This window comes from Pristiophorus japonicus, chromosome 9 (assembly GCF_044704955.1).
Source record: "Pristiophorus japonicus isolate sPriJap1 chromosome 9, sPriJap1.hap1, whole genome shotgun sequence".
Taxonomy (NCBI): Eukaryota; Metazoa; Chordata; class Chondrichthyes; family Pristiophoridae; genus Pristiophorus; species Pristiophorus japonicus.
The window spans coordinates 76577216-76604358 of NC_091985.1; the positions used below are offsets into that span (position 1 = coordinate 76577216).

Sequence of the window (27143 nt, forward strand, 5' to 3'; positions counted from 1 at the left end):
AATGGGGATATTACATTGGCCTCTGTGGCTATTCAGTGGCCTTTGCTGAACAGGGTGTGTGTGTGTATGCCAGGTTGGGAGAGGAACGTCTCAACTGTAAACTTTCCATTCTTAACAAGCACTGTCCAGGCTGACAGATTAAAAACAAGCCACTTGGACAAGTATCAGAGGATAGCGAGCTACCAATGCCCATACCGCTCTGGTTTCTGGACAGGAGGAAGGAATGATGAGAAAACTGGATTAAAAAAAAGGGAATGGCAGATTCAAGTGCAGGCAAACCTGGGCCTTAACAACTTGTATTTATAGAGCGTCATTAGTAAAACATCCCAAGGCACTTAATTGTATACAGTTTGGACTGCAAAAGCAGCACCATTACTGCTACACCATTAAGTTGTTGCAAAATTATCCTTGTAATAAAATAACAGAGCCTATGGTCAACTGGAAGTGGTTATGTTCTTCTCATGTGGATAGTCATTTATTGTTTACCAATATGAACTAACGTCCTTTGTAAGTTATGGTCAGAAAACACATTTTCAAAACGCAGCAAAAATATGGTTGAATAAATTCTCTTGTATGTGCTACTGACTTTAAATCCAATGTCCTAACCAAATACCAGCACAACATAATTGCCCCAGGGATCCACCAGCTGCTGTCACCCAAAATCCTGTCGGGCAACTTCAATACACTGGTGCTTAGAGTGACTAAAGGGAGAAAGTAAACTCCAGTAGAGGAGAATTGATTGTGCATATTTGGAGACAAAAGGACAAATCTAAGGAAGGTCACCAACTAGGACACAATGGCCCATTACATATTATAGCAGGCAGTGAACAGGGAGAACAATAAAGGCAGAGAAGGGAAACAGCATAGCTTATAGAGAGATACATTTAGCCCAACATTTACCTTTTTCAAATTAAAAGTATTATGTGGCTATACTATATTTGACTCAGATATTAATAAAGAACCTGGCTATAAGCTTAGCATGTTTGAGAGCTATATATTCCAGGCTAGAGGATCTTTAGAAAGGCCAAGGACATTGGGAAAAGAGGGAGAGTCGTAATATTGATTTAAAAAACACTATTACAGCAAAAGAAAGAAGGGATTTCAGTCAGGTTAAACAGTCATGTGGAAACATTATAGGTAGAATTAAGTAACTACAAAGGATGCAAGACTCTAATGGGAGTTGTATACACACCTCCTGACAACAGTGATGTAGTGCGGGGGGGGGGGGGGGGGAATGTATAACTACGGAGATCTGGGAAGCATTTTGAACCAATAAGGGAACAGATTTAGGTACTAGATTTAGTGAGGAATAACGAACTAGACTTGGTTAACAATCTGACGGTAAGGGAAGAGAAAATAGTGACCATAATATGATTGAATTTGATGTTAGGTTTGAGAGGGAGACGGGAGAGTCACAAAGCAAGGTTTTCAATTTAAGGCAAATTTTGAAGGGATGAGAAGAGAATTTGCCACATTAAACTGGGCATTACTGTTAATGATAAACCCCAGACACAATGGGAAGTAGTCAAAGAAGTATTTGGTATAATACAAAGGCACCATTTCTTTAGTTAAGCAACTATGCTCATCAAATAAGGCAAGAGACCGTATTAAGCTAAAAGAAAAGGCTTACACAACTTCAGGAAAAGTGGAAATCCAGCAGATGGAAAAAGCTCTAAAAAGCAACACAGGGATACAAAATAAGTAATCAGGTGCAAAACAAATAAAAACTTGAAAGAGGTATCAAATCCATCAGTGAAAGTTTTTATAAATATAGTAACAGAAAGGGGGAATGTGAGCCCATTAAAGGCTAATGCAGATGAAACTATAATGAAATGACAGACTTTCTTAAATTTGTACTTTGCATCCATTTTCACAGTGCAGGAAGATGACAAAATACCAGCACTGCAAGGGAACCTAAAAAGTCAAGGGGAGGAATTTAGTGGATTTAATACAAGTTAAAAATAGTAAAGAAGAAAATAATGGGACTCAAAATAGACAAATCTCCACAAAAATTGCAGATGCATTCAACATAATTTTCCAAAGCTTTCTAGATTCATGAATGGATTTGAAAATTGCAAACGACACACCATTATTTAAGAAGGGAGGGAGAACCAGGTAGCCACAGACCCGTCAGCTTAACCTGTTGTGGGAAAGTTACTGGAATTTAGCATCAGAGACTGAGGCCCTGATATTTAAGGGGAGGTGGGGAAGGTGCAAGGGAGCGTGGGGGAAACACAAAGGCCCTGCCGAATTTAAATACCAGCAGCTGGCCAAATTGACAGATTGTCTGGCTGACGGGTGGGAAAACCAGCAGCAAGAGACCACAGCCGGGGACCTTCAGGGACAGTCTCTAGCAATCGGGAGGGGATCGCAGGCTGCAGATTGGGGCTTGGACAGGGGGGATGAAAAAGTGTCAATGATTGCGGCAGGGGCTAGAAAGACAATGCGATCGGCAGAAGTGAGGCTGAAGGCTTCCTTGAGGGGTTGGCTAGAGCATTCCTGCACCTGCTCACCCACAAGAAAACGGCACTTATCTTCTGGCTGCAGCAGCTCCTGCCTCCGTTTCGCTGCCAGGTTTCTTGAGCCTTGGGAACCCAGTCGGCAGAAGTTAAATTTAAATCAGGCTCCTAATTGCACTGTACGAGCCTGATTTCAATAGGTTGATGAAGTGTCTTGACTCTCCAAGACGGGGTCTGCATGTCACGCAGCCCCGCTGTAAAAATGTCGGCATGAGTGTATGCATCAGGTTGGAGTTGTGTTTCTCGTTTAGGCACACCCCACACGACCTTTTCCCACCTGTCGTGGGGCGGGGTTAATCAAAGCCAGAGTGACTGAGTACTTGGACAAGTGTGAGCTGATCAAAGAAAATCAGCATCCATTTGTGATGGTAAGGTCACGTCTGACTAACCTAGTTGAATTTTTTGAGGAGCTCACTAGGATAGGGGAGTGTCTATGGATATTGTCTATAGAACTTCCAGAAGGCATTTAAGGTTCTGCATAAGAGATTATCAAAAATGAAAGTGCACAGAATTGGAGGTAATCTTATTACATAGGCTGGTAGATAGGAAACAGGTCTTTCATGAGGCCACACCTGAAGCACTGTAGTAAAATAAATGCTGGGATCTGAAATATAAACAGAAAATGCTGGAAATCTCAGCAGGTCCGGCTGCATCTGTGGCGAGAAACAGTTAACGTTTCGGGTCTGTGATCCTAGAGTACCGTATACAATTTTGGTTTCCTTACCTAAGGAAGGATATACTTGCCTTAGGGGGTGCAACAAATGTTCACTAGATTTATTTCTGGGAAGAAAAGGTTGTCCTATGAGAAGAGATTGAATAGAATGGGCCTATACGCTCTGGAGTTTAGAAGAATGAGAGGTGATCTCATTGAAACATATAAGATTCTGAGGGGGCTTAATGCTAAGAGGTTGTTTCCCCTGGCTGGAGAGTCTAGAACTAGGGATCATAATCTCAGGAAAAGGAGTCAGCCATTTAGGACTGAGATGAGGAGGAATTTCTTCACTCAGAGGGTTCTGAATCTTTGGAATTCTCTACCGCAAAGGGCTGTAAATGCTCAGTCATTGAGTATATTCAAAGCTGAGATCGATAGATTTCTGGACTAAGAATCAAGGGATATGGGGATCTGGCGGGAAATGGAGTTGAGGTCGTTGATCACTCATGATCTTACTGAAGGCAGAGCAGGCTCAAGGGACCTCATGGCCTACTCCTGCTCCTAATTCTTATGTTCTTAAGCAGGATAAAGTGAGTGTTCTCTGATTGGCAGAACATGAAAAGTGGTGTTCCCCAGGGATCTATCTGTACTGGGTCTCAGCTTTTCACCATATATTTCAATCAATGACTTGGATGAGTCAAACACTCTTTGAGAGTGATTCCATGCTTACCAAAGGAGCCTCTGGTCGAAAGTGAGGCTGCTCAGAGAACTGCTCACGTGCGCCAGCCATTTGTCCGATCGGATCGGTACCAGCTACTTGTCGCGGTCATATGTTTTTGCTGTATAACTAATGTGTCATATTCCATCTTAAACTCTGATTAAACACAATTTACCCACCATGTTGGTTTACAGTCGATCCTGATTATTAAAGTAACCAGAGATAGACATACATTGGCTATTTCTAACAGAAAGGATATAGCACAGATTCACCAGAACAATACCGGAGCTTAAAGGATTAAATTATGAGGACAGGTTGTATAAACTTGGTTTGTATTTCCTTGAGTTTATACGGTTGAGAGGTGATCTAATTGAGGTGTTAAAAATGATAAATGATACTAGGGTAGATACAGAGAAACGATTTCCTCTGGTGGAAGGAATCTAGAACAAGGGATCATAAAATAAGAGCTAGGCCCTTTAGGAGTGGAGCACTTTTTCACACAAAAGGTAGTGCAAATCTGGCACTCTTTCCCCTCCCCCCCCCAAAAAGGCTGTAGGTGTTGGGTCAATTCAAGACTGAGATCAACAGATTTTTTTGTTAGATACGGGTATCAAGGGATATGGAGCAAATGCAGGTAAATGGAGTTAAGATACATATCACCCATGATCTAACAGAATAGGCTTGAAGAACTGAATGATATCCTCATGTTTCTATGTTCCTATATGAGCATTTTGATTCTAATCACCAGTTCTGTGACTAAAATTTATAATGGCATAAAGTCACATAGCAACTAAATTACCACTGTAAAATTTTTCAATAACACTTATGCATTGATGCTACAATTGATGCTATTTATGCTACAACTGAATTAACATGATCAAGATTCCATGTTTCTCCCTGATATTCTTGCTGAAAGTGAATTAGCAAACCAAAATTCCAGGAAAATCTTCAGCTGGTGTCCAGCATTTCTTATAGGTTGTATATTGGTCTCCTCTGTAATTTTACAGTCTTATTGAAACCAGGAGTACTCAGATTTTCCACGGATTCAACATTTAATTAATTCTAGTCATCATTGAATTAAATTGCAGTACAACATACATATATTCAGATTTAATAGCCAATAAACTGCAGTAGTATTATTCTCAACAAGGATCAATGTGTCTGGCACAAATGATATAAAATGGTTCCACAAAAATATTGAGTTCCCGCTATATATATTTTTAACTATTAACAATAATATGCAATAATTGATCTGTTTGCAAAGGAAATGCTAATATTTTATAATTTAATTACTTTGTCAAAGGAAATTTGGGGCTCAAATTAAAAGGAAATTGGAACAAATGGGAAGAGCTAAATCTACCTTCAGCTGCTAATTTAATCAGGTTTTTGCCTTGTAATTTACTCTAAGCACTCCTAGTGTTAGATTAGAAAAGGAAGCTGCTGAAAATGATTCACTGTAATAGTTAAGACGACCCCTCAGGATTCTGTTTGGTCTCTGCAGAATAACATAATTTGTGAAAGTGCTTAAGAAAATTAATATAGTTTGGCTCAACCATATCTGTTTAATACAAGGTCACTAAATAAAGTCTCTTTTGAAGAAATGATTGGAACGTCAAGAGGTTCTCATTAATTCTCTCTGTATAATACCTTATTTCTGTCTGGATATCAATTTTCTTTACAAACACGAACCTTGGGATTAAGATAAATACATATCTATGCATGTATGAGAGATAGAGAGATAAAGAAAATAGAGAGCATGAGATCACGGTAATAATTCACTCTTTAAAAAAAATAAACCTGTTCATAATATGTTGTGATAAGAGGAGAGAGAGTGTTGCATGGTGTTGTATACTTTCACCTCTTACATTTTGACATTCCTTGATCCACACCACAATTACTCTGCTTCTACCATGCTACCATTTTCAGTGTGGAAGCTAAATAAACTACCAGTAAATAAAACAAAAATGTTACATAAAGAAAGACATTATAATGAATAAATGTTTGGCAGCAAATTTTAAATTTTACTTTAATTTCAGTTTTCTGATGACCCCACATACTGCATGAGTTTTGCTCTCAAGGGTTATGATGTCACAATAGCACTTCACTGAATTACTGGCATTTATCTATTATTCTGCATCACTTACCTCGCTGTGTAAACATGGAATAGCGTTAAACATGTGTGGGACAAAACTGAACCTACCTACAACTGTCACTGCAAAATAGCCTAAGGGTCACGTGGAATTTAATGAGGCAATCATGTAACTATAAATGTATCATTAGCACAGTCCTCTGAACAGTGTACTAAAAGTCTTGCACCTGCAAAAATCATCATATTCTGCTAATATTGCCAACAGACTTTTTTCTCCTAATAAAAATATTGCTTATGTTTTGACTTTACTGCAGTACAGTTCACATGCTACCCTTGTTACAGTAGCAATGCCCCGGCTGGTATGTCGGATTTTATATATTACTGCAGCACTTTCAGTCATGTTGGTCTCCCTCACTTTTGTTATAGTTTGAGCACTTAACCTCCGGTATGGTACAGATAAAATCTTTGTTTTACATACTTCTATTAAGCAGTACCTGCTGTTGAATTGGTTCTTTTTCTGCAGTTTTGTTATTGTTTTATTCACAACTTTCAAACAATTAGTCTATTAAATGTTCATGAAATGGCTTAGCTTACATAATCTTTGCTGTTACAATACAGTATTAGTATTTACCATCATTTGTTGTTTCAATTTTACAATGTAATATTGAAAAAGGCTATGTCTAATTCTCTCCTCTGATTTATAATATGCAGTATAACGACATAATCTTACAGTCCCTGCTTAAACAAATGTCCTTTCCCCCGTTTCTATAAAATGCAGACAAACCAAGTCATTTTTCTTTTGTTTCCTAGCCGTCAAAACCAATAGCTTCAAAGCTACAACCTCAGCTGGTGGTTGATTTATGGTTGAACCCTTGAAGTGATGCTGAAGAATTACCTTGTCAATCACCCCAAGGACTCTGAAGGCCTTCAGCTCCTCTGCAGGACTCCTCAGGTTCCAAGCAGGCCTTGAACTTAGCGGTCCCGGAGGCTAATAGAAGATATCAAAGATATCACATCAATCAGAGTAACACTTAAAGGAAGATGGCCTACTGGAGCAAATGCCAAGTTATAGAAAACTAAATTTGTCACAGAACAGTTGTGGACAAGATCAAAAGGTAATTTATTTCCGCTTCAAATCTGTGTCCAGCACGGAGGAGAATCTCCGTAGAAATATTTATTTGGTTTAGATAGTCATTGTTAAGTTTAGAATGCAACAGCTGTTCGCGAATACCAACAATGTAATATTAACAAATGTGATCATTATTGTGTCAGAAAAACACCACCACCAGTCAATAAAATCTTCAGGACCTAAAAATGTAATGTGTACCAAATATAAAGATAACTATGAGGAGGAACTACAGTGGATTAGAACACCAACCCTGAAAATCTGCAGCCATTCGAGGAAACTCCCACCACAACTTTAGTGGACTCCACCGGAACAACTAAAGTCTCAGCTAGGAACTAGATACGCTGGGTCCCGGCCCTGCAGCCAAGTGTCCTGTATGGCCTGTTGAGTGCGTGGACTACCTAATTTAGGAGTTTCCACACTCCTGGTCTTTAGAGGGACCAAGCATATAGTTAGTCAAACCAGGCCTACTTACCCAACCGCCAGTAGTGGTGAGGCCCCCGAAGAAAGTCATTTTTTTTAATATGACCTTCTTTTAAGGGGGAAGCTCTGTGTTGTTTCTGGGCAGGTGGGGAGGTGGGGGGGGCTGAGGGGAAGTAGGAGGGAAGGACCCCCCCTCCCCCACCCTTGCAAATGGAAGCTGCCCAAGATGAGCCCCTAGTGGCATTACTATTGGCAGGTAAATGAAGGAGCTTTCCCCCTGACCTGTATAGATTAATATTGTTGTCTAAAATCAAAGTACAGGCAATAGTCACCTAGAAATAAATCACAACTGTTATGGTTAGCCAAGAATAATAATAAACCAACTTGAAAGAAAGGAGAAAATGAAAGAAAGGAGAAATTGAATTATAGTACAGGGTGAATACTTTTATTCTAAGAATGATGACCCTTACACCTAAAGATTAATAATCCGCCTTTCTTCATTCATGGATAAATGTGAGGTTATCCACTTTGGGGCCAAAAACACGAAGGCAGGATCTGAATGGCAGCAGATTAGGAAAGGGGAGGTGCAACGAGACCTGGGAGTCATGGTTCATCAGTCATTGAAAGTTGGCATGCAGGTACAGCAGGCGGTGAAGAAGGCAAATGGTATGTTGGCCTTCATAGCTAGGGGATTTGAGTATAGGAGCAGGGAGGTCTTACTGCAGTTGTCCAGGGCCTTGGTGAGGCCTCACCTGGAATATTGTGTGTGTTCAGTTTTGGTCTCCTAATCTGAGGAAGGACATTCTTGCTATTGAGGGAGTGCAGCGAAGGTTCACCAGACTGATTCCAGGGATGGCGGGACTGACATACGAGGAGAGACTGGATCAACTGGGCCTTTATACACTGGAGTTTAGAAGGATGAGAGGGGATCTCATAGAAACTTACAAGATTCTGACGGGACTGAACAGGTTAGATGCGGGAAGAATGTTCCTGATGACAGGGATGTCCAGAACCAGGGATCACAGTCTTAGGATAAGGGATAGGCCATTTAGGACTGAGATGAGGAGAAACTTCTTCACTCAGAGAGTTGTTAACCTGTGGAATTCCCTACCGCAGGGAGTTGTTGATGCCAGTTCATTGGATATATTCAAGAGGGAGTTAGATATGGCCCTTACGGCTAAAAGCATCAAGGGGTATGGAGAGAAAACAGGAAAGGGGTACTGAGGGATCAATCAGCCATGATCTTATTGAATGGTGGTGCAGGCTCGAAGGGCCGAATGGCCTACTCCTGCACCTACTTTCTATGTTTCTATGTCTACTCCATATAACACTGGTACATGTTGCAATGGTACCTCAAAGGTCAAACAGAATTAATCTAAAGAAGATACAAAGCATCACTGACAACATTGCATCTTTTCCATACTGAATTTTAAGTTTGAGGAAAAAGTCATAAAATATCAAGAACCTCAGGAAATAACTTCTTTAAACATCATTCAGGAAGATCTTCATCTTCCCCCGAAATAGGTGCAAAGCTGGCGGAGCAGCTGTACCACAAACTCAAAGCTGGGGTTGGGAGGCTGGAACCATTTTCAAGTTTGGGCTTCATTTAATTAACGCTGGCGAGCTGCAGGTCCCAAACAAGCCCCCTACTTCAGCTCACTGGTTGTTGGGAGGGTGAAAATCAGCCAGTTCCCACACTAAACCAACAGGTCAGGTTTGGGGGTGGGAGAGGAGATGGTCTTGAGGAAGTGGAGCCTCATACAGCCAGAGTTTTTTTTTGTGGGCCCAGGAGGAACCTTCCAAAAAAGAAATATTTCATCATAACATTTTGGTATTACCAGTTAATACAATTAGTTAAAAACTCAATGAATATTCACGTCAGCAGAGGGGGACTTTCCAGTGCTGGAATTCAAGGGCCCGAATTATTAATTATTTGTTTTCACTCCGACAAATGATCAACCCACAGTCTTCATTTGCCAAAATTGGAGACCACTGTCTTACAGATGTTTCACTGGGGGGCATTTTTGTCTGGTGCACAAATCGGCATTGCCCACCCGATCGCACCAGCAAGAGATCCCAACCATCTTGGTGGTTGGGCCTGATTAACATGCAACTTGCAAGTTGCAAATCCCAAACAGCTTGCCGATCCACCCGAGAGGGTGAGAAATCAGCCAGCTCCTATGCTGATCCCGGGAGAGCTTGAATACTCCTTTCAAACAAACACACATTGATCAGAGCACCATAATGTCTGTGCACAAAAAGACCAACTCTTTCTATATTCGGGCTTGAAGTACTGTAGAGCGCACACTCCTTCACTCAATCACAATGTAATTATTGGACAAGTAGACTGCAACCAGGACCATTGGTAAATTGTATAAGGCATGAATACACTTTGGGCCGGGGGTGGGCAGCCAACTCCGCAGGAGACGATCTCAGATTCCCCTCCAGCCTTTTGACCACTGGCCCCAACTCCGGCGTCCAATCTGCAGCCCTTGACCTCCTCCTGCACCACCCACCCGCCCCCCACCCAGCCCCCAACCCCTCAGCCCCAGAACCCGGCAACGATCTGCAGCCCCCGAGCCCTCAAAAGATCCCCCAGCTTCCAACTCCATCCCCTGACCCCCTCTGAAGATCCCCGGCCTTCCGACTGCCCCTCCCCCCCCTCCTCACCATAGATTCCTCCCTCCTCTCTGTGGCCTAGTATTGCAGGTCTACTCGCCCGACAGCTAGCCAGTCTCTCCATCTGGTTGGCTGCGGGCAGGAAACAGAGATTCAAAATGTTAATCAGGCCCTGCCATTAAATCCAGCAAGACCCAAGGGAAACCCAGTCTCCCGGGTTTCCCAACCGCTGCATTGCAGCTCCCTCCCCCTTCCCGCCTCAAGATTAAAATTTCGGCCATAGTGTCTTTGTCAACCCCTCCTCATAAATACAGACAATACTGGTGCATATGGGCCCTCCGAGGTTTTCTGAGCTTTGGGTGGGGAGGAGGTGTTTGCAACCAGTTAAGGTTCTAAATCAGAAGCCTGACACTGATATAATCTCCACTACTAATTACAATTCCATTTTGGGAAACAATGCAGTGGGCTGTAAGATTACAATCATTTCAAGTCTCCTCACAGATACTGGTATTAAATTTCAAGACAGTTATTTTTGGAAGTATGTGAATCCTGAGAAACAGTAGTTGCGGTCCTTCAAGAAGATCCCTAAATGTAATGTTGGTCTCTCATTAGGAATGACCTTGCTGCTTGGTTTGCTACCAGGCAAGTATGCGTGGTCTTTGGAAGTGAATGATTTGAGTTTCTTGTCCTTTTCCTTTGTCTTGTCCTTCTTGTGCTCAGACCCTACATCCGATAGCATTTTTAATAATAATACTTCTCAATCTCTCATGTGATGGTACTGTTGCCTTTTCAAGAAAAAGTTGGCAGAACTCAGTAAAGGAAAATATTTGATCAAGCAGGAGGCAATACAACCACTAAATTAATTGGATTAGCTGTACTAGATTGTCAGCACTGTAGAGAACAGAGATCACGACATGGGCAAAAAATCAATCAGAAAAACTCCAAAACGGAGAGATACTGAGAAAGCATCACAGAACAAAACTAAATCAATTTTTCCAGAAATTACACCACCTTTCAATACGGCAAGATGCAACTGAAAATAATGCTGACAGAAGGAGAAAAGGGACTGAAGGTGATACGGAATGTTTTTGCAGTAACCAAAGTTTACTTGGGTTCTGGATGGCAAAGAAATGTCATTATAATTTCCCTACCTGCAAATACATACCTTACCCATGCCATGTGATAGAACAAATGCATTTACATATTAATTCAATGGTACCCTGTATAGCAGTTAAGAGTACACAGCCCTGCCATGGTAGAGACACGCCAAGCAGCAGCGCAGATACACACTCATCGGTGGGATCATTTAGTCAGGTAGTAGTGTTATCACCTGGTGTCTCACAGATCACATGTGAGCAAGAGCAGATGGTGCAGACAGGGACAGCAGTGGAGAGTCCTTGTCAGAAGGTACAAGATACTCCAAGCTCTGCTCAGCTGGATGAAGATGCTGAACCTCGGGGGCTGTCGGCAAAGAGGATGGTTCTGGAGGAGCAGCAGAAAATGCGTGAGGCCCTGGCAGGATTTACAGCTGCGACGTGCACACTTGCAGAGAGAATGGAGGAGTCCATCTCAAGTATGATTGGCATAGGCCATGGCTATGACATGTTCATCCATGGAAAGGGTGGCCACCTGCATGGAACATCAAACACGGCAGTCAAACAAGTGCATGCTTGCCCTCACCAACAGCTTGCACATTCTGAATGCCATGATAACGAGGATGGATAAAAACCTTGACTTGGCCATTCATCGCCCCACTGATGTGCAGCAAAATGTTCTCCAGCTCATTGCTAGCAGGGATGTGCGGATGGGCCATGAGTGGGATTATGGCTTAAAACAACACAGAAGTAGGGAGTCTGCTCAAAGCGCTTCCATTTCTCATCCATTGCCTCCCGCTCAGTCAGTACCCGACATGCTGCCTCCTGTCCCGAATGCCGGGTCTGCTCCTGAACAAATGTAGGAGGAACAATTTTTGGCTGGGTCCTCACGGACTCCAAAACCCAGAAAACATCAGCCAAGAGTATCTGAGCAGCCAGAGCCGGTAAATGAGCAACCTGCCTCTACCTCTGCTCAAGCCACAGGAGTTGCATGACGCAGAAGTGATAGGAAGAAAAAGATGAAAGAAAGCTTGCAGGGAGCATAAAAACTGACTGCAAAAGCTTCTATAGTTATGTGAAGAGAAAAAGATTAGTGAAGACTAATGTAGCACCCTTGCAGTCAGAATCAGGGAAAATCATAATAGGGAACAAGGAAATGGCAGACCCAACTGAACAAATAAGGAAGACACAAATAACCTCCCGAAAATACTAGGGGACTGAGGGTCTAGCAAGAAAGGGGAACTGAGGGAAATCCTTATTAGTCAGGAAATGGTGTTAGGGAAATTGAAGGGACTGAAGACCGATAAATCCCCAGAGCCTGATAGTCTGCATCCCAGAGTACTTAAGGAAGTGGCCCTAGAAATAGTAGATGCATTGGTGGTCATTTTCCAACATTCCATGGACTCTGGTTCAGTTCCTATGGATTGGAGGGTAGCTAATGTATCCACACTTTTTAAAAAAGGAGGGAGAGAAAACAGGGACTTATAGACCGGTTAGCCTGACATCGGTGGTGGGGAAAATGCTGGAATCAATTATTAAAGATGTAATAGCAGCGCATTTAGAAAGCAGTGACAGGATTGGTCCAAGTCAGCATGGATTTATGAAAAGGAAATCATGCTTGACAAATCTTCTAGAGTTTTTTGAGGATGTAACTAGTAGAGTGGATAAGGGAGAACCAGTGGATGTGGTGTATTTGGACTTTCAAAACGCTTATGACAAGGTCCTACACAAGAGATTAGTTTGCAAAATTAAGGCACATGATATTGGGGGTAATGTATTGACGCGGATAGAGAACCGATTGGCAGACAGGAAGCAAAGAGTGGGAATAAACGGGTCCTTTTCAGAATGGCAGGCAGTGACTGGTGGGGTGCCGCAGGGTTCCGTGCTGGAACCCCAGCTATTTACAATATACATTAATGATTTAGATGAAGGAATTGAATGCAATATCTCCAAATTTGCAAATGACACTAAGCTGGGTGGCAGTGCGAGCTGCGAGTAGAATGCTAGGAAGCTGCAGGGGGACTTGGACAGGTTAGGTGAATGGGCAAATGCATGGCAGATGCAGTATAATGTGGATAAGTATGAGGTTATCCACTTTGGTGGCAAAAACAGGAAGGCGGATTATTACCGGAATGGTGACAGATTAGTAAAAGGGGAGATGCAACAAGACCTAGGTGTCATGGTACATCAGTCATTGAAGGTAGGCATGCAGGTACAGCAGGCAGTAAAGAAAGCAAATGGCATGCTGGCCTTCATAGCGAGGGGATTTGAGTATAGGAGCAGGGATGTCTTACTGCAGTTGTACAGGGCCTTGGTGAGACCACACCTTGAGAACTGTATGCAGTTTTGGTCTCCTAATCTGAGGAAGGACATTCTTTCTATTGAGGGAGTGCAGCAAAGGTTCACCAGACTGATTCCTGGGATGGCAGGACTGACATATGAAGACTGGATCGACCAGGCTTATATTCACAGGAATTTAGAAGAATGAGGGGGGATCTCATAGAAACACGTAAAATTCTGACGGGATTGGACAGGTTAGATAAAGGAAGAATGTTCCCGATGCTGGGGAAGTCCAGAACCAGGGATCACAGTCTAAGGATAAGGGGTAAGCCATTTAGGACCGAGATGAGGAGAAACTTCTTCACTCAGAGAATTGTGAACCTGTGGAATTCTCTACCACAGAAAGTTGTTGAGGCCAGTTCGTTAGATATATTCAAAAGGGAGTTAGATGTGGCCCTTACGGCTAAAGGGATCAAGGGGTTATGGAGAGAAAACAGGAATGGGGTACTGAAGTTGCATGATCAGCCATGATCATATTGAATGGTGGTGCAGGCTTGAAATGCCGAATGGCCTACTCCTGCATCGACTTTCTATGCTTCTATGTTAGTTGCACAAAGGTATGCACATGGGTGTGTTAGCCAATGTTGCACTATGAAGGTTATGTTTAAATTTTGAGGCACATAAAATTATTTCTTTGCACGACTTTCCTGTCTTGTCCATTTGTGCCTGTTGCCTGGCAAGTAACCTTGTCACTTGTAATGAATCGTAAGGCATGACTTGACTGCGAACAATAGGTGTCTGTGAAAGGAATAGTTTGGTCATTGTACAACTGCTTTGTGGTTGAGGGACATAAAGTGGTTTCAGTATCTGGGTGCCAGATCGGTGCACTGGGACAACCTAATGAAATCGTGCTATTATAAGGCCATCTCGGGCATCCTGGACAGCAATGTGCATGCTGCTGGTGCCATGTTCACATAAAAGTGATCTGGAGGGTGCCTTGATCGCCACGTGTGCAATCGATGATGCTCTGCAGCTGTGGGAAGCCATCCAAGGCCGCAAACTCGAGCACCCACTTATTCTGACTGGCTTCATCAGTGGCAAAGTGTAGATAACCCAGACCTCGGTCACCTGGGAGATGCATTAGTGGGTGGCCGACTGCAAAATCCTGAAAACATCTCCTGCAGATTCCTGGAAGGAGCCAAAGGTGAAGAAGTTAAGGTCACTTTGACAGCCACTGGTAATGCATGTCCACCAGGTCCCCTTGGCAGTAGGTTTTCTTCCAGCGGGCTACAAATGTCTGTCACGACCTGACACGATACTCTGAGCCACTGCTGCTCAATCATGTCCAGGAAGCTGATCCTTTGGCTATATACCCAGTGTTGCGGGAATCGTCTCCTGCGAGCTGCACCCCTGTGCTCATCCCCTCTCTCATGTGGAGCGCCAGGTTAGCGAAGAGAAGGCTGCTGCTGCTGGCACTCATCTTGGTCATCATCTGAGGTCCCAAGGTGAAACAGCATAAGTGGCACCCATGCTGATCTGATATATAGAAACATAGAAAACAGGTGCAGGAGTAGGCCATTCGGCCCTTCTAGCCTGCACCGCCATTCAATGAGTTCATGGCTGAACATTCAACTTCAGTACCCCATTCCTGCTTTCTCGCCATACCCCTTGATCCCCCTAGTAGTAAGGACCTCATCTAACTCCTTTTTGAATATATTTAGTGAATTGGCCTCAACAACTTTCTGTGGTAGAGAATTCCACAGGTTCACCACTCTCTGGGTGAAGAAGTTCCTCCGCATCTCGGTCCTAAATGGCTTACCCCTTATCCTTAGACTGTGACCTCTGGTTCTGGACTTCCCCAACATTGGGAACATTCTTCCTGCATCTAACCTGTCTAAACCCGTCAGAATTTTAAATGTTTCTATGAGGTCCCCTCTCATTCTTCTGAACTCCAGTGAATACAAGCCCAGTTGATCCAGTCTTTCTTGATAGGTCAGTCCCGCCATCCCGGGAATCAGTCTGGTGAACCTTCGCTGCACTCCCTCAATAGCAAGAATGTCCTTCCTCAGGTTAGGAGACCAAAACTGTACACAATACTCCAGGTGTGGCCTCACCAATGCCCTGTACAACTGTTACAACACCTCCCTGCCCCTGTACTCAAATCCCCTTGCTATGAAGGCCAACATGCCATTTGCTTTCTTAACCGCCTGCTGCACCTGCATGCCAACCTTCAATGACTGATGTACCATGACACCCAGGTCTCTTTGCACCTTCCCTTTTCCTAATCTGTCACCATTCAGATAATAGTTTGTCTCTCTGTTTTTACCACCAAAGTGGATAACCTCACATTTATCCACATTATACTTCATCTGCCTTGCATTTGCCCACTCACCTAACCTATCCAAGTCGCTCTGCAGCCTCACAGCATCCTCCTCGCAGCTCACACTGCCACCCAACTTAGTGTCATCCGCAAATTTGGAAATACTACTTTTAATCCCCTCATCTAAATCATTAATGTAGAGTGTAAACAGCTGGGGCCCCAGCACAGAACCTTGCGGTACCCCACTAGTCACTGCCTGCCATTCTGAAAAGTATCCATTTACTCCTACTCTTTGCTTCCTGTCTGACAACCAGTTCTCAATCCATGTCAGTACATTACCCCCAATCCCATGTGCTCTAACTTTGCACATCAATCTCTTGTGTGGGACCTTGTCGAACGCCTTCTGAAAGTCCAAATATACCACATCAACTGGTTCTCCCTTGTCCACTCTACTGGAAACATCCTCAAAAAATTCCAGAAGATTTGTCAAGCATGATTTCCCTTTCACAAATCCATGCTGACTTGGACCTATCATGTCACCTCTTTCCAAATGCACTGCTATGACATCCTTAATAATTGATTCCATCATTTTACCCACTACCGATGTCAGGCTGACCGGTCTATAATTCCCTGTTTTCTCTCTCCCTCCTTTTTTAAAAAGTGGGGTTACATTGGCTACCCTCCACTCTATAGGAACTGATCCAGAGTCAATGGAATGTTGGAAAATGACTGTCAATGCATCCACTATTTCCAAGGCCACCTCCTTAAGTACTCTGGGATGCAGTCCATCAGGCCCTGGGGATTTATCGGCCTTCAATCCCATCAATTTCCCCAACACAATTTCCCGGCTAATAAGGATTTCCCTCAGTTCCTCCTCCTTACTAGACCCCCCGACCCCTTTTATAACCGGAAGGTTGTTTGTGTCCTCCTTCGTGAATACCGAACCAAAGTACTTGTTCAATTGGTCCGCCATTTCTTTGTTCCCCGTTATGACTTCCCCTGATTCTGACTGCAGGGGACCTACGTTTGTCTTTACTAACCTTTTTCTCTTTACATATCTATAGAAACTTTTGCAATCCGCCTTAATGTTCCCTGCAAGCTTCTTCTCGTACTCCATTTTCCCTGCCCTAATCAAACCCTTTGTCCTCCTCTGCTGAGTTCTAAATTTCTCCCAGTCCCCAGGTTCGCTGCTATTTCTGGCCAATTTGTATGCCACTTCCTTGGCTTTAATACTATCCCTGATTTCCCTTGATAGCCACGGTTGAGCCACCTTCCCTTTTTTATTTTTATGCCAGACAGGAATGTACAATTGTTGTAGTTCATCCATGCGGTCTCTAAATGTCTGCCATTGCCCATCCACAGTCAACCCCTTAAGTATCATTCGCCAATCCATCCCAGCCAATTCACGCCTCATACCTTCAAAGTTAGCCTTCTTTAAGTTCTGGACCATGGTCTCTGAATTAACTGTTTCATTCTCCATCCCAATGCAGAATTCCACCATATTATGGTCACTCTTCCCCAAGGGGCCTCGCACAACGAGATTGCTAATTAATCCTCTCTCATTACATAACACCCAGTCTTAGATGGCCTCCCCCCTAGTTGGTTCCTCGACATATTGGTCTAAAAAACCATCCCTTATGCACTCCAGGAAATCCTCCTCCACCGTATTGCTTCCAGTTTGGTTAGCCCAATCTATGTGCATATTAAAGTCACCCATTATAACTGCTGCACTTTTATTGCACGCACCCCTAATTTCCTGTTTGATGCCCTCCCCAACATCACTACTACTGTTTGGAGGTCTGTACACAACTCCCACTAACATTTTTTGCCCTTTGGTGTTCTGCAGCTCTACCCATATAGATTCCACATCATCCAAGCTAATGTCCTTCCTAACTATTGCCTTAATCTCCTCTTTAACCAGCAATGCTACCCCACCTCCTTTTCCTTTTATTCTATCCTTCCTGAATGTTGAATACGCCTGGATGTTGAGTTCCCAGCCCTGATCATCCTGGAGCCACGTCTCCGTAATCCCAATCACATCATATTTGTTAACATCTATTTGCACAGTTAATTCATCCACCTTATTGCGGATACTCCTTGCATTAAGACACAAAGCCTTTAGGCTTGTTTTTTTAACACCCTCTGTCCTTTTAGAATTTTGCTGTACAATGGCCCTTTTTGTTCTTTGCCTTAGGTTTCTCTGCCCTCCACTTTTCCTCATCTCCTTTCTGTCTTTTGCTTTTGCCTCCTTTTTGTTTCCCTCTATCTCCCTGCATTGGTTCCCATCCCCTGCCATATTAGTTTAACTCCTCCCCAACAGCACTAGCAAACACTCCCCCGAGGACATTGGTTCCGATTCTGCCCAGGTGCAGACCGTCCGGATTGTACTGGTCCCACCTCCCCCAGAACCGGTTCCAATGCCCCAGGAATTTGAATCCCTCCCTGCTGCACCATTGCTCAAGCCACGTATTCATCTGAGCTATCCTGCGATTCCTACTCTGACTATCACGTAGCACTGGTAGCAATCCCGAGATTACTACTTTTGAGGTCCTACTTTTTAATTTAGCTCCTAGCTCCTTAAATTCATTTCGTAGGACCTCATCCCTTTTTTTACCTATGTCGTTGGTACCAACATGCACCACGACAACTAGCTGTTCTCCCTCCCTTTTTAGAATGTCCTGCACCCGCTCCGAGACAGATGTAAAGTGCAGGTCAGACGCACAATCCTCCAATGGAATGAAAGTGACTTCCAAAGTTGTAGAAATCACCTGTAAAGTACAGAAGCAAACTCTCAGAACAAGTGCTGTGAGCAAAAGCCTTTCACTTAGGCAAGGAAGCAGGTGTGAGATATCATTACTTAAGTCATTTTTTTGCTTGTCATTTGTTCAGTCCCCTCAATTGCTGCTGTGATCTCGCCTTACTTTCACTGGCGAGGTCCAGAAAGCATGGAAATCCCATGTGAACACAGTTAAACTTGAAAACCCATGTAAAAAAGCTCTTAATGGCCACTTTACTAGCTCTTAATTGCACACAGCCGAATACGTGCGAGTGAAATGCAAAAGCCGGAGGATTGAAGCCCATGAAATCACCCTCCCACTTCCCAACCCACTCACTGTTTCCTGTTAAAATTCCGATCAAAGAAGCAGAATTTAAAAAAAAAATAATTTTGAACTAGACTGGTAATTGGAACACTTTGCAATAGACCATCTTATTTAGAAGGAAGCAAAAACAAAGACATGACGATCTCGCCTGACACCAAGCACACCAGTCCACAGACAATGGACAAGTGCAGAAATCTGCTCCTTATTCACTTACCTCCCTGGTAAAAGACAGTTCAACCAGAAAAAGAGAGAGTAAGAAAGGGATAGAAAATGTATAAAACTTTGAAAGATCAATCACAGGATTGAAAATTTGCAAAGTTAGCTCAAATGAATTGTGAATACCGAGAGATTTGCCCTGAGGAATCCTTCGTTGAGCTAAGTGAAGTGAAAAGTAAGCAGAATTTTCAATCAATGTAAACCCTGTGAACATGAGTTGGTAACATACAAGGATAGGTGTGTGTGTCTATATCCTATACTTGCAGTGTTTTATTGCTAGCATTCAGCACAATACCCTGACAGAACAGAATTAAATGCTGTATTAAATAAACACAATGGATAGTGAACAAGCAATAATAAACCAACTCAATTTGAAAATAGTCACTTATTTTCTATGTTTCCTCTTTACCTTTAAAATGTGTAAGGATAATCTTCAACAACTGGATAGCGAGAGTAAATGTTTGTTTTCATCAAAGTTCTTCATTATCACATAAATTATAGGCTTAAATTTCTATTGATCTCAAAAAAGCTCAAGTATTCTCTACCTTTTTTTGTATTTTTGTAAATTCAATAAAAGCATAGTTCTGAAAAGAAATATATATCACAAATATTACAAGCTATAAGAAACTTTATAAATAAAAGATGTTTTTCTTCCATACTTTCAGTAAACATCATGCTTTATATATGGAAGATATATCAACGTGGAATTTACAGTTGTAATGACAGCAAATCTGGCAGCGTTTGCTGTTATTACAACTGTGAGCTGATAGCAACTTCTGGCATCTGCACATGCACAGTAAAACGTGGAAATCCAGGAGTTGCTGTCAGTCATTCCCTACACCACCACAGGGCGCATTGTTGAACTCTCCATAGCCGGCAATCAATTGAAACCACTGAATTGACGAGAACTGTCCCTTTTAAGCTGTAATATTGCTGTTAAAAATCCTTGAAAAAGTTACGCCTTGTTCAATGATGTGTAACTGGGTTTTAACACCGTACTGAGTCATAACTACTGCTAAATTGTACATCCCTGATAGGATGTAAAAATAAAACGGGGAAGGTGGCTAGACCGTGGCTAACAAGGGAAATTAAGGATAGTGTTAAATCCAAGGAAGGAAGAGGCATATAAATTAGCCAGAAAAAGCAGCAAACCGGAGGACTGGGAGAAATTTAGAATTCAACAGAGGAAGACAAAGGATTTAATTAGGAGGGGGAAAATAGAGTACGAGAGGAAGCTTGCCGAGAACATAAAAACTGACTGCAAAAGCTTCTATAGATATGTGAAGAGAAAAAGATTAGTGAAGACAAACGTAGGTCCCTTGCAGTCAGATTCAGGTGAATTTATAATGGGGAGCAAAGAAATGGCAGACTAGTTGAACAAATACTTTGGTTCTGTCTTCACGAAGGAAGACACAAATAACCTTCCGGAAGTACTAGGGGACTGAGGGTCTAGTGAGAAGGAGGAACTGAAGAATATCCTTATTAGGCGGGAAATTGTGTTGGGGAAATTGATGGGATTGAAGGCCGATAAATCTCCGGGGCCTCATAGTCTGCATCCCAGTGTACTTAAGGAAGTGGCCCGAGAAATAGTGGATGCATTGGTAATCATTTTCCAACAGTCTATCGAATCTATCAGTTCCTATGGAGTGGAGGGTAGCTAATGTAACACCACTTTTTAAAAAAAGAGGGAGAGAGAAAGCGGGGAAATATAGACCGGTTAATCTGACATCAATAGTGAGGAAAATGTTGGAATCAATTATCAGTGATGAAATAACAGCACATTTGGAAAGCAGTGACAGGATCGATCCAAGTCAACATGGATTTATGAAAGGGAAATCATGCTTGAGAAATATTCTCGAATTTTTTGAGGATGTAACTAGTAGAGTGGACAAGGGAGAACCAGTGGATGTGGTGTATTTGGACTTTCAAAAGGCTTTTGACAAGGTCCCACACAAGAGATCGGTGTGCAAAATTAAAGCACATGGTATTGGGGGTAATGGATTGACTTGGATAGAGAACTGGTTGGCAGACAGGAAGCAGAGAGTCGGGATAAATGGGTCCTTGAGTGGGCAATTGCATGACAGATGCAGTATAATGTGGATAAATGTGAGGTTATCCACCTTGAGGGCAAAAACGCGAAGGCAGAATATTATCTGAATGGCAGCAGATTAGGAAAAGGGGAGGTGCAACGAGACCTGGGTGTCATGATACATCAGTCATTGAAAGTTGGCATGCAGGTTACAGCAGGCAGTGAAGAACACAATTGGTATGTTGGCCTTCATAGCTAGGGGTTTTGCTGCAGTTCTACAGGGCCTTGGTGAGGCCTCACCTGGAATATTGTGTTCAGTTTTGGTCTCCTAATCCGTGGAAGGACGTTCTTGCTATTGAGGGATTGCAGCGAAGGTTCACCAGACTGATTCCCGGGATGGGTGGACTGACATGAGGAGAGACTAGATCCGACTGGGCCTTTATTCACTGGAGTATAGAAGGATGAGAGGGGATCTCATAGAAACATAAAGTTCTGACGGGACTGGACAGGTTAGATGCAGGAAAAATGTTGCCGATGTTGGGGAAGTCCAGAACTAGGGGACACAGTGTAAAGATAAGTGGTAAGCCATTTAGGACTGAGATGAGGAGAAACCTCTTCACTCAGAGAATTGCTAACCTGTGGAATTCCCTAGCGCAGAGAGTTGTTGATGCCAGTTCGTTGGATATATTCAAGAGGGAGTTAGATATGGCCCTTACCGCTAAAGGGATCAAGGAGGTATGGAGAGAAAGCAGGAAAGGGGTACTGAGGTGAATGATCAGCCATGATCTTATTGAATGGTGGTGCAGGCTTGAAGGGCTGAATGGCCTACTCCTGCACCTATTTTCTATGTTTCTATGTTTGAACAGCTGTCTGACCCTGAAAATCTAATTTTATATTTGTGGAATGTCCAATTTTTCTATTATGATAAAAATTCCATCGTTGTTAATATAATAATTTTTTTTAAAGTTTGTTTATGATACTTCAGCTTCCACCTTAATCCCATGTGTTAATCTCAATTTTTATTTTGCTCTCTGTAAAATGATTAAAAAGTAAAGGATAATCAGTGCATTTGACTTCCTGGTTTGCTGTCTGTAAGAATTCTTCAATGTGACTGGCTGCTTAACCAGCTTGATGACACCACTGTTGCTGGACGCTGGAGATTCCCTAGAGTTGGTGCCAGAATCAAACTAATGTCGGGAAAAGTGAAATCTACACCATAGAAATTGCTAGATCCTTGTGGGCAGCTTTCTTCGAGGTCAGTGGTGAGCACCATCTGGGCTATCAATTCGATATGGTTCATCTGATCTCAGCTTGGGCATCAATAGTGTCTTTACAACTGAATTCAACACACCTATTGCCACTCTAGCTATCAGGACAAGAAGAAGAAACCATAGGTTGAAGCTGGGAACTCCCTGGTTTGCATGGTTCAGCTATTCATTGAATAAACCTCCCAAGCCAGTAAGGGAGCTACCTACTTTTATGACAATACTCTCGGAGATATAATTAGAAAAAAATAAAACAACTTCCACTTATGTAGCACCTTCAACATAAAAAAGAGCCCCATGGCGCTTCCAACCTAGGGGCAATGAAGACTGGGACAATCCAGGAAGGAAAAGATCAGGACGTTACCAAAAGCTTAGCAATCACTTGAGACATTTCCTAGGTTGATTTTGTTTTTAATCTCTGATAGACTTTTTTTTTTAAAACTGCATGTCAGTTATTTGAACATTAAATCAAACAATAACAGGAAACTAATAGCAATGCAACATTATTGAATTAATGGAAGCAATATAAAAAAGACTTGCATTTATATTGGGCCTTTCATGACCTCAGAATGTCCCAAAGCGTTTTACAGCCAATGAAGTACTTTTGAAGTGTAGTTACTGTTGTAATGTAGGAAACATGGCAGCCAGTTTGTGCACAGCAAGCTCCCACAAACAGCAATGTGATAATGACTAGATAATTTGTTTTAGTGATGTTGATTAAAGCAAGACTTTTAAAATTAAATTTTGAAAAATGCACAAAGATATTCCTATCAATTTGAATTCTCAGAATACTACTACAAATGTTTTTATAATCATTATAAAAGGAACTTTTCCTGAAACATTTTACATCTAAATCCCTCAACTATGAGCAGTCGGTAGGAGATAAATGTGTTTCCTTTTCTGAAATGATTCTCGACGCCACCTCCTGATACAATTGGGAATGAAACTCAGATTATCCTTTTACATGGACCTGTGGGACCAGGTGCACACTATTTTCTTTACATCTTCTCGAAAGTGACTAAAATGAAATTTAGAAGTACCTGCTGATAGCAGATTCTGAAAGAACAAACCTTAGACCTTAAATATAATCATTCTTTTGAAGAAAAGGCTTAATTAAAAAGAGGTCATCAAATAATTTGTACTCTACATATTATATTACCTTAACTCTACCCCATAGGTCTTTCCTTCTTAGTTTAAAAAATATTTATTTTTGCATCTTACAGTTCAGTTTTTGCTATCATGGCTTTCACTGCATTTCACCAGAGGATCATATTTTCAACGGTTTTAAAATGTTAAATAATGGGAAACTGGCAGCGCAACATTAGTAATTATAAAATGGCAAATTCTGCAAATGGCAGTTTGGCGCTTACTCTCAGTCGGCAAATTACCCAGGCACCTACCCAACAGCAAGCTACAGAACATCATTGGCAAAGACTTAGGAATAGGTCGCCTGCCTTCCACGCGGCCAACAAATATGCAAGGGAGCAGGCTGAGAACCGGAGAAAGGTTCTGAGAAAATAACTGAAAACATGCAGAAATTAAAGCGTGAAAAATAAATATAATTTTGCATAAACTGCACTCTAAATCGTATACAAAAAATTATCACTGGGAACACTCCTGTGCAAAGAAAATTGCCTTGCCCAGGGGATAGAATAGATTTTCATGGACTTTAAAAATGCATTTTATCTACGCTATTCCTTAATGCAACGAAAATGTGGACATACCCATGAATGAACGGAACCATTTTCAATGGATGTCCTGAGACACTGAGTAGAGATTTGTTCTGCACGCATCAGGTACTCTGCAGTCTTCCTTTTCACCGCTTCTCGGCGACTTGGGCTTGCTTCACCTAGAAATATTAAAGATGAAGGGTTAAGAAACACTTAAATTTGCTGTGCGAGTACTGTACCAACTTATACTCACTATGTCTAGAAAAGTTTGGAAACTAACACAACAGTAAATGAGTGGAGTGGCTTATACACTGGATTATATGGTAGTCAGTTTTCAAATTGAAGCTAATGTCACAAATGGCACAAGTAATTACCATCTGTGAAAACAATATACTTTTTGGCCACATCACCACATGTTGGCTACAGTATTTAGGTTTATTAATGAAAAATACAAAGGTTTCATCTGTCAGTCATTGGAGTAGCACTTTCTTTATGCCACACTGCCTCTTTTCAATTATGTCCTCAACTGGTATAGATGTCAACTGTTTCTCCTGTGACTAAATATCACAAACTAAACCATTCTCGAATGTGCACTTATCAAAAGGCATTAGTCACAATTCATTCTTTTCTGTCTAATACCTCTGCAGAGCAGTTTCTGAAACTGTCAAGATATATTGCAGGATAGGCAACACCATAAATGATTGCAAATTTATGCATAAATCAATTTACAGTATATACCGCAAAAGGAATGTCCTGGTGACTGAAAGTTATTGTCCAATAACACTAAATCTATGATGCATGTGTGCATGTACTTGAGAGAGAAATCGTTCACCTGAGCACACATTTTATGCAAACTTGTCCTGCTGTAATTAGAGCTCAAGTTAGCAGGAGGGTGCAATTACAGTGTGACAAGTTTACATTGGTAGTTTCCATTATAGATGTGAACATAGGAATTTATAATGGAAATATATAAAAATAAGGATAGAATGTATGGGACTGAATTATGTCTGTGTGTCCAATTATTCCTCAGACTCGAACTCTGCTTTACCTGAAGACTGTACTTGGTCTTGTGTTAATGTGATTAGAACCATTTGCTCAGGTGAAAGGTAAACAAATGGCCTGTTTCCATGTTGTAACTTCTATGTAATTCTATGAAATCTATCAAAAAATGCATTTGTGAGCACTTCCTACCAACTGTTCTCATTATAATTTCCTTTGTCCATATTTATAAAACTTGTCACATTGTAATTACTCTCTCCTGGCAATGTGGGCTGGGGGTGGGGGTGTGTGGGGGGCGGGGTGGAGGGGGTGTGGGGGGTGGTGGAGAGAGATTGACTAATTTCTGTTGCACATATTTACTGTATTGGGCTGCAGAACTGATTTAATTCCCAAAAAGACAGGATATCCATGGCAGGTATCTCGGATCACATCGCCTATAATCATCATGGCCTGGAATTTGCAGTTGGTAACAGCAGCAAACCAACAGCGTTCGCCGTTATTGCTCCTTTGAAACAGACCGCAACTTCAGGGTTTAGTCCATGCGCATCCTCACATGGAAATCACTGCTCCGACACTGGCTGCACTGTGACCCCACCCCCACCCACCGTCCCCCACGCCAGTAGCCGGCAATCAGTGTAATCAGACCAATTAATGAAACTGATGAAAAATTTTGGCTTTTCTGCAGTAATATCGTTGTTAAATATCCCATTAAAAGTTAGACGCCTTTGGGGTTTTAACAGCATATCGACTGGTAAGCAAATGTTTCGGCCTTGAGAAACTAAATTTAATTTTGTGGAGTGTCAAATTTATACATTTTAATAAAAATTACAATTCAAGAAACTTAAAAAAAAAAGTTTTACTTTTAAAAAAAAAAAATTGTTTATCTTGATTTCAGGTTTACCTTTTCAGCACAAAAGAGCCCCAATCTTGGTTTTGCTCTCTGTAACAGTTTTAAAAGGTTCGACTAAAAGGAGCTTCTTCATTTCCTGGTTCCCAGTCTGTGAGAACTCAGCATTGTGACTGGCTGCTTAGGCAGCTGGTTGACGTCACATCAGCTCACACTCAGGGATCCCCATTAAATTGCACTGAACGCAACTGAACGTTGGAAAAGCTGAACTTCTTGCTTTGCCGCTGACCGCAAATTTCGGCCCATTTGACACCAGGCTGAGACCGAGACTCCAAAGCAGTAAAAATACGATGGCATCTACATAATAATGGAAACAATTTGAACTAAAATTACATAAATGTTCTATGATATAAAGGTAACAGAAACTAGGTAGTGAACTAAAAGGTTAAAATGATAGCCTAATCCACCCTAACAGAACATATTCAATGCTTGATGAAAGTGCGATCGGGGCCCAGGAGAGACACGAGTTCGGGGCCCAGAAGAGGCGAGAGCCCAGGGGCAGCACAGGCCAGCCCACACTGCAGTATGTGTATGCACTAGGCCCGTGCAGCAGAGCTGGTCTCCAGTCGTCTTGGTTAATCCTTGCCACTGGACCAAGATCTAGCTCTGTCAAGCCCATGTGGTGGCTGGGGTGCAACAGCCACCACACGTTTAAAAAAAAATCCACGTACAGGCATCTTCCACCCTTCAAGATGTAGTTCGGGATCCGGAATATTAGGTCCTTCATTGAAACACCTGTGAACTCATCCCTTTTCGGTGTGGAAGCAAGTCATCCTCGTTTTGAGGGGCTGCCTATGATGAAAGAGTGATTTCAGGGATGAGCAAAACCAGAATATTCTACTTTAATTTGCGGTCGGAGGCATCCCGTGGGCGGATGCTTCCAACTTGCAAAAAATCTGTGAACCGACTTACTGGTCCAGTTGGTTCAGCGACTTGCGTAGAGACTCACGTACCCCAGGAGCACAGGCGCTTCGCAAGCACCCCTGGGATCACGTGGGTTAGGCCAACCAATGAAAGTAGAGAATCCCCATTCATGCTTATGGTGAGTTCCGTTTCTACGGAGCTGCCATTAGTATGAAGGGAATACCCCAAAAACACACAAACACATTAAATAAA

At 42.2% G+C, this 27143-nt stretch overlaps 1 protein-coding gene across 6 annotated transcripts in view; it reads right to left on the minus strand.

The window, feature by feature from the left end:
- rps6kc1 (ribosomal protein S6 kinase polypeptide 1) overlaps window positions 1-27143 on the minus strand; it is a 221421-nt gene that overhangs the window by 38353 nt on the left and 155925 nt on the right. For all 6 annotated transcript variants that reach the window (XR_011595014.1, XM_070889471.1, XM_070889475.1 and 3 more), the window contains 2 exons: window positions 24176-24300; window positions 6874-6966 (listed from right to left, as the gene is read on the minus strand). Coding sequence is in view for 5 of the 6 variants with exons in the window: in XM_070889471.1 (XP_070745572.1) it covers window positions 6874-6966; window positions 24176-24300 (218 nt within the window). In the remaining variant the exon portion in view is untranslated. The remainder of the gene's footprint in view (window positions 1-6873; window positions 6967-24175; window positions 24301-27143) is intronic.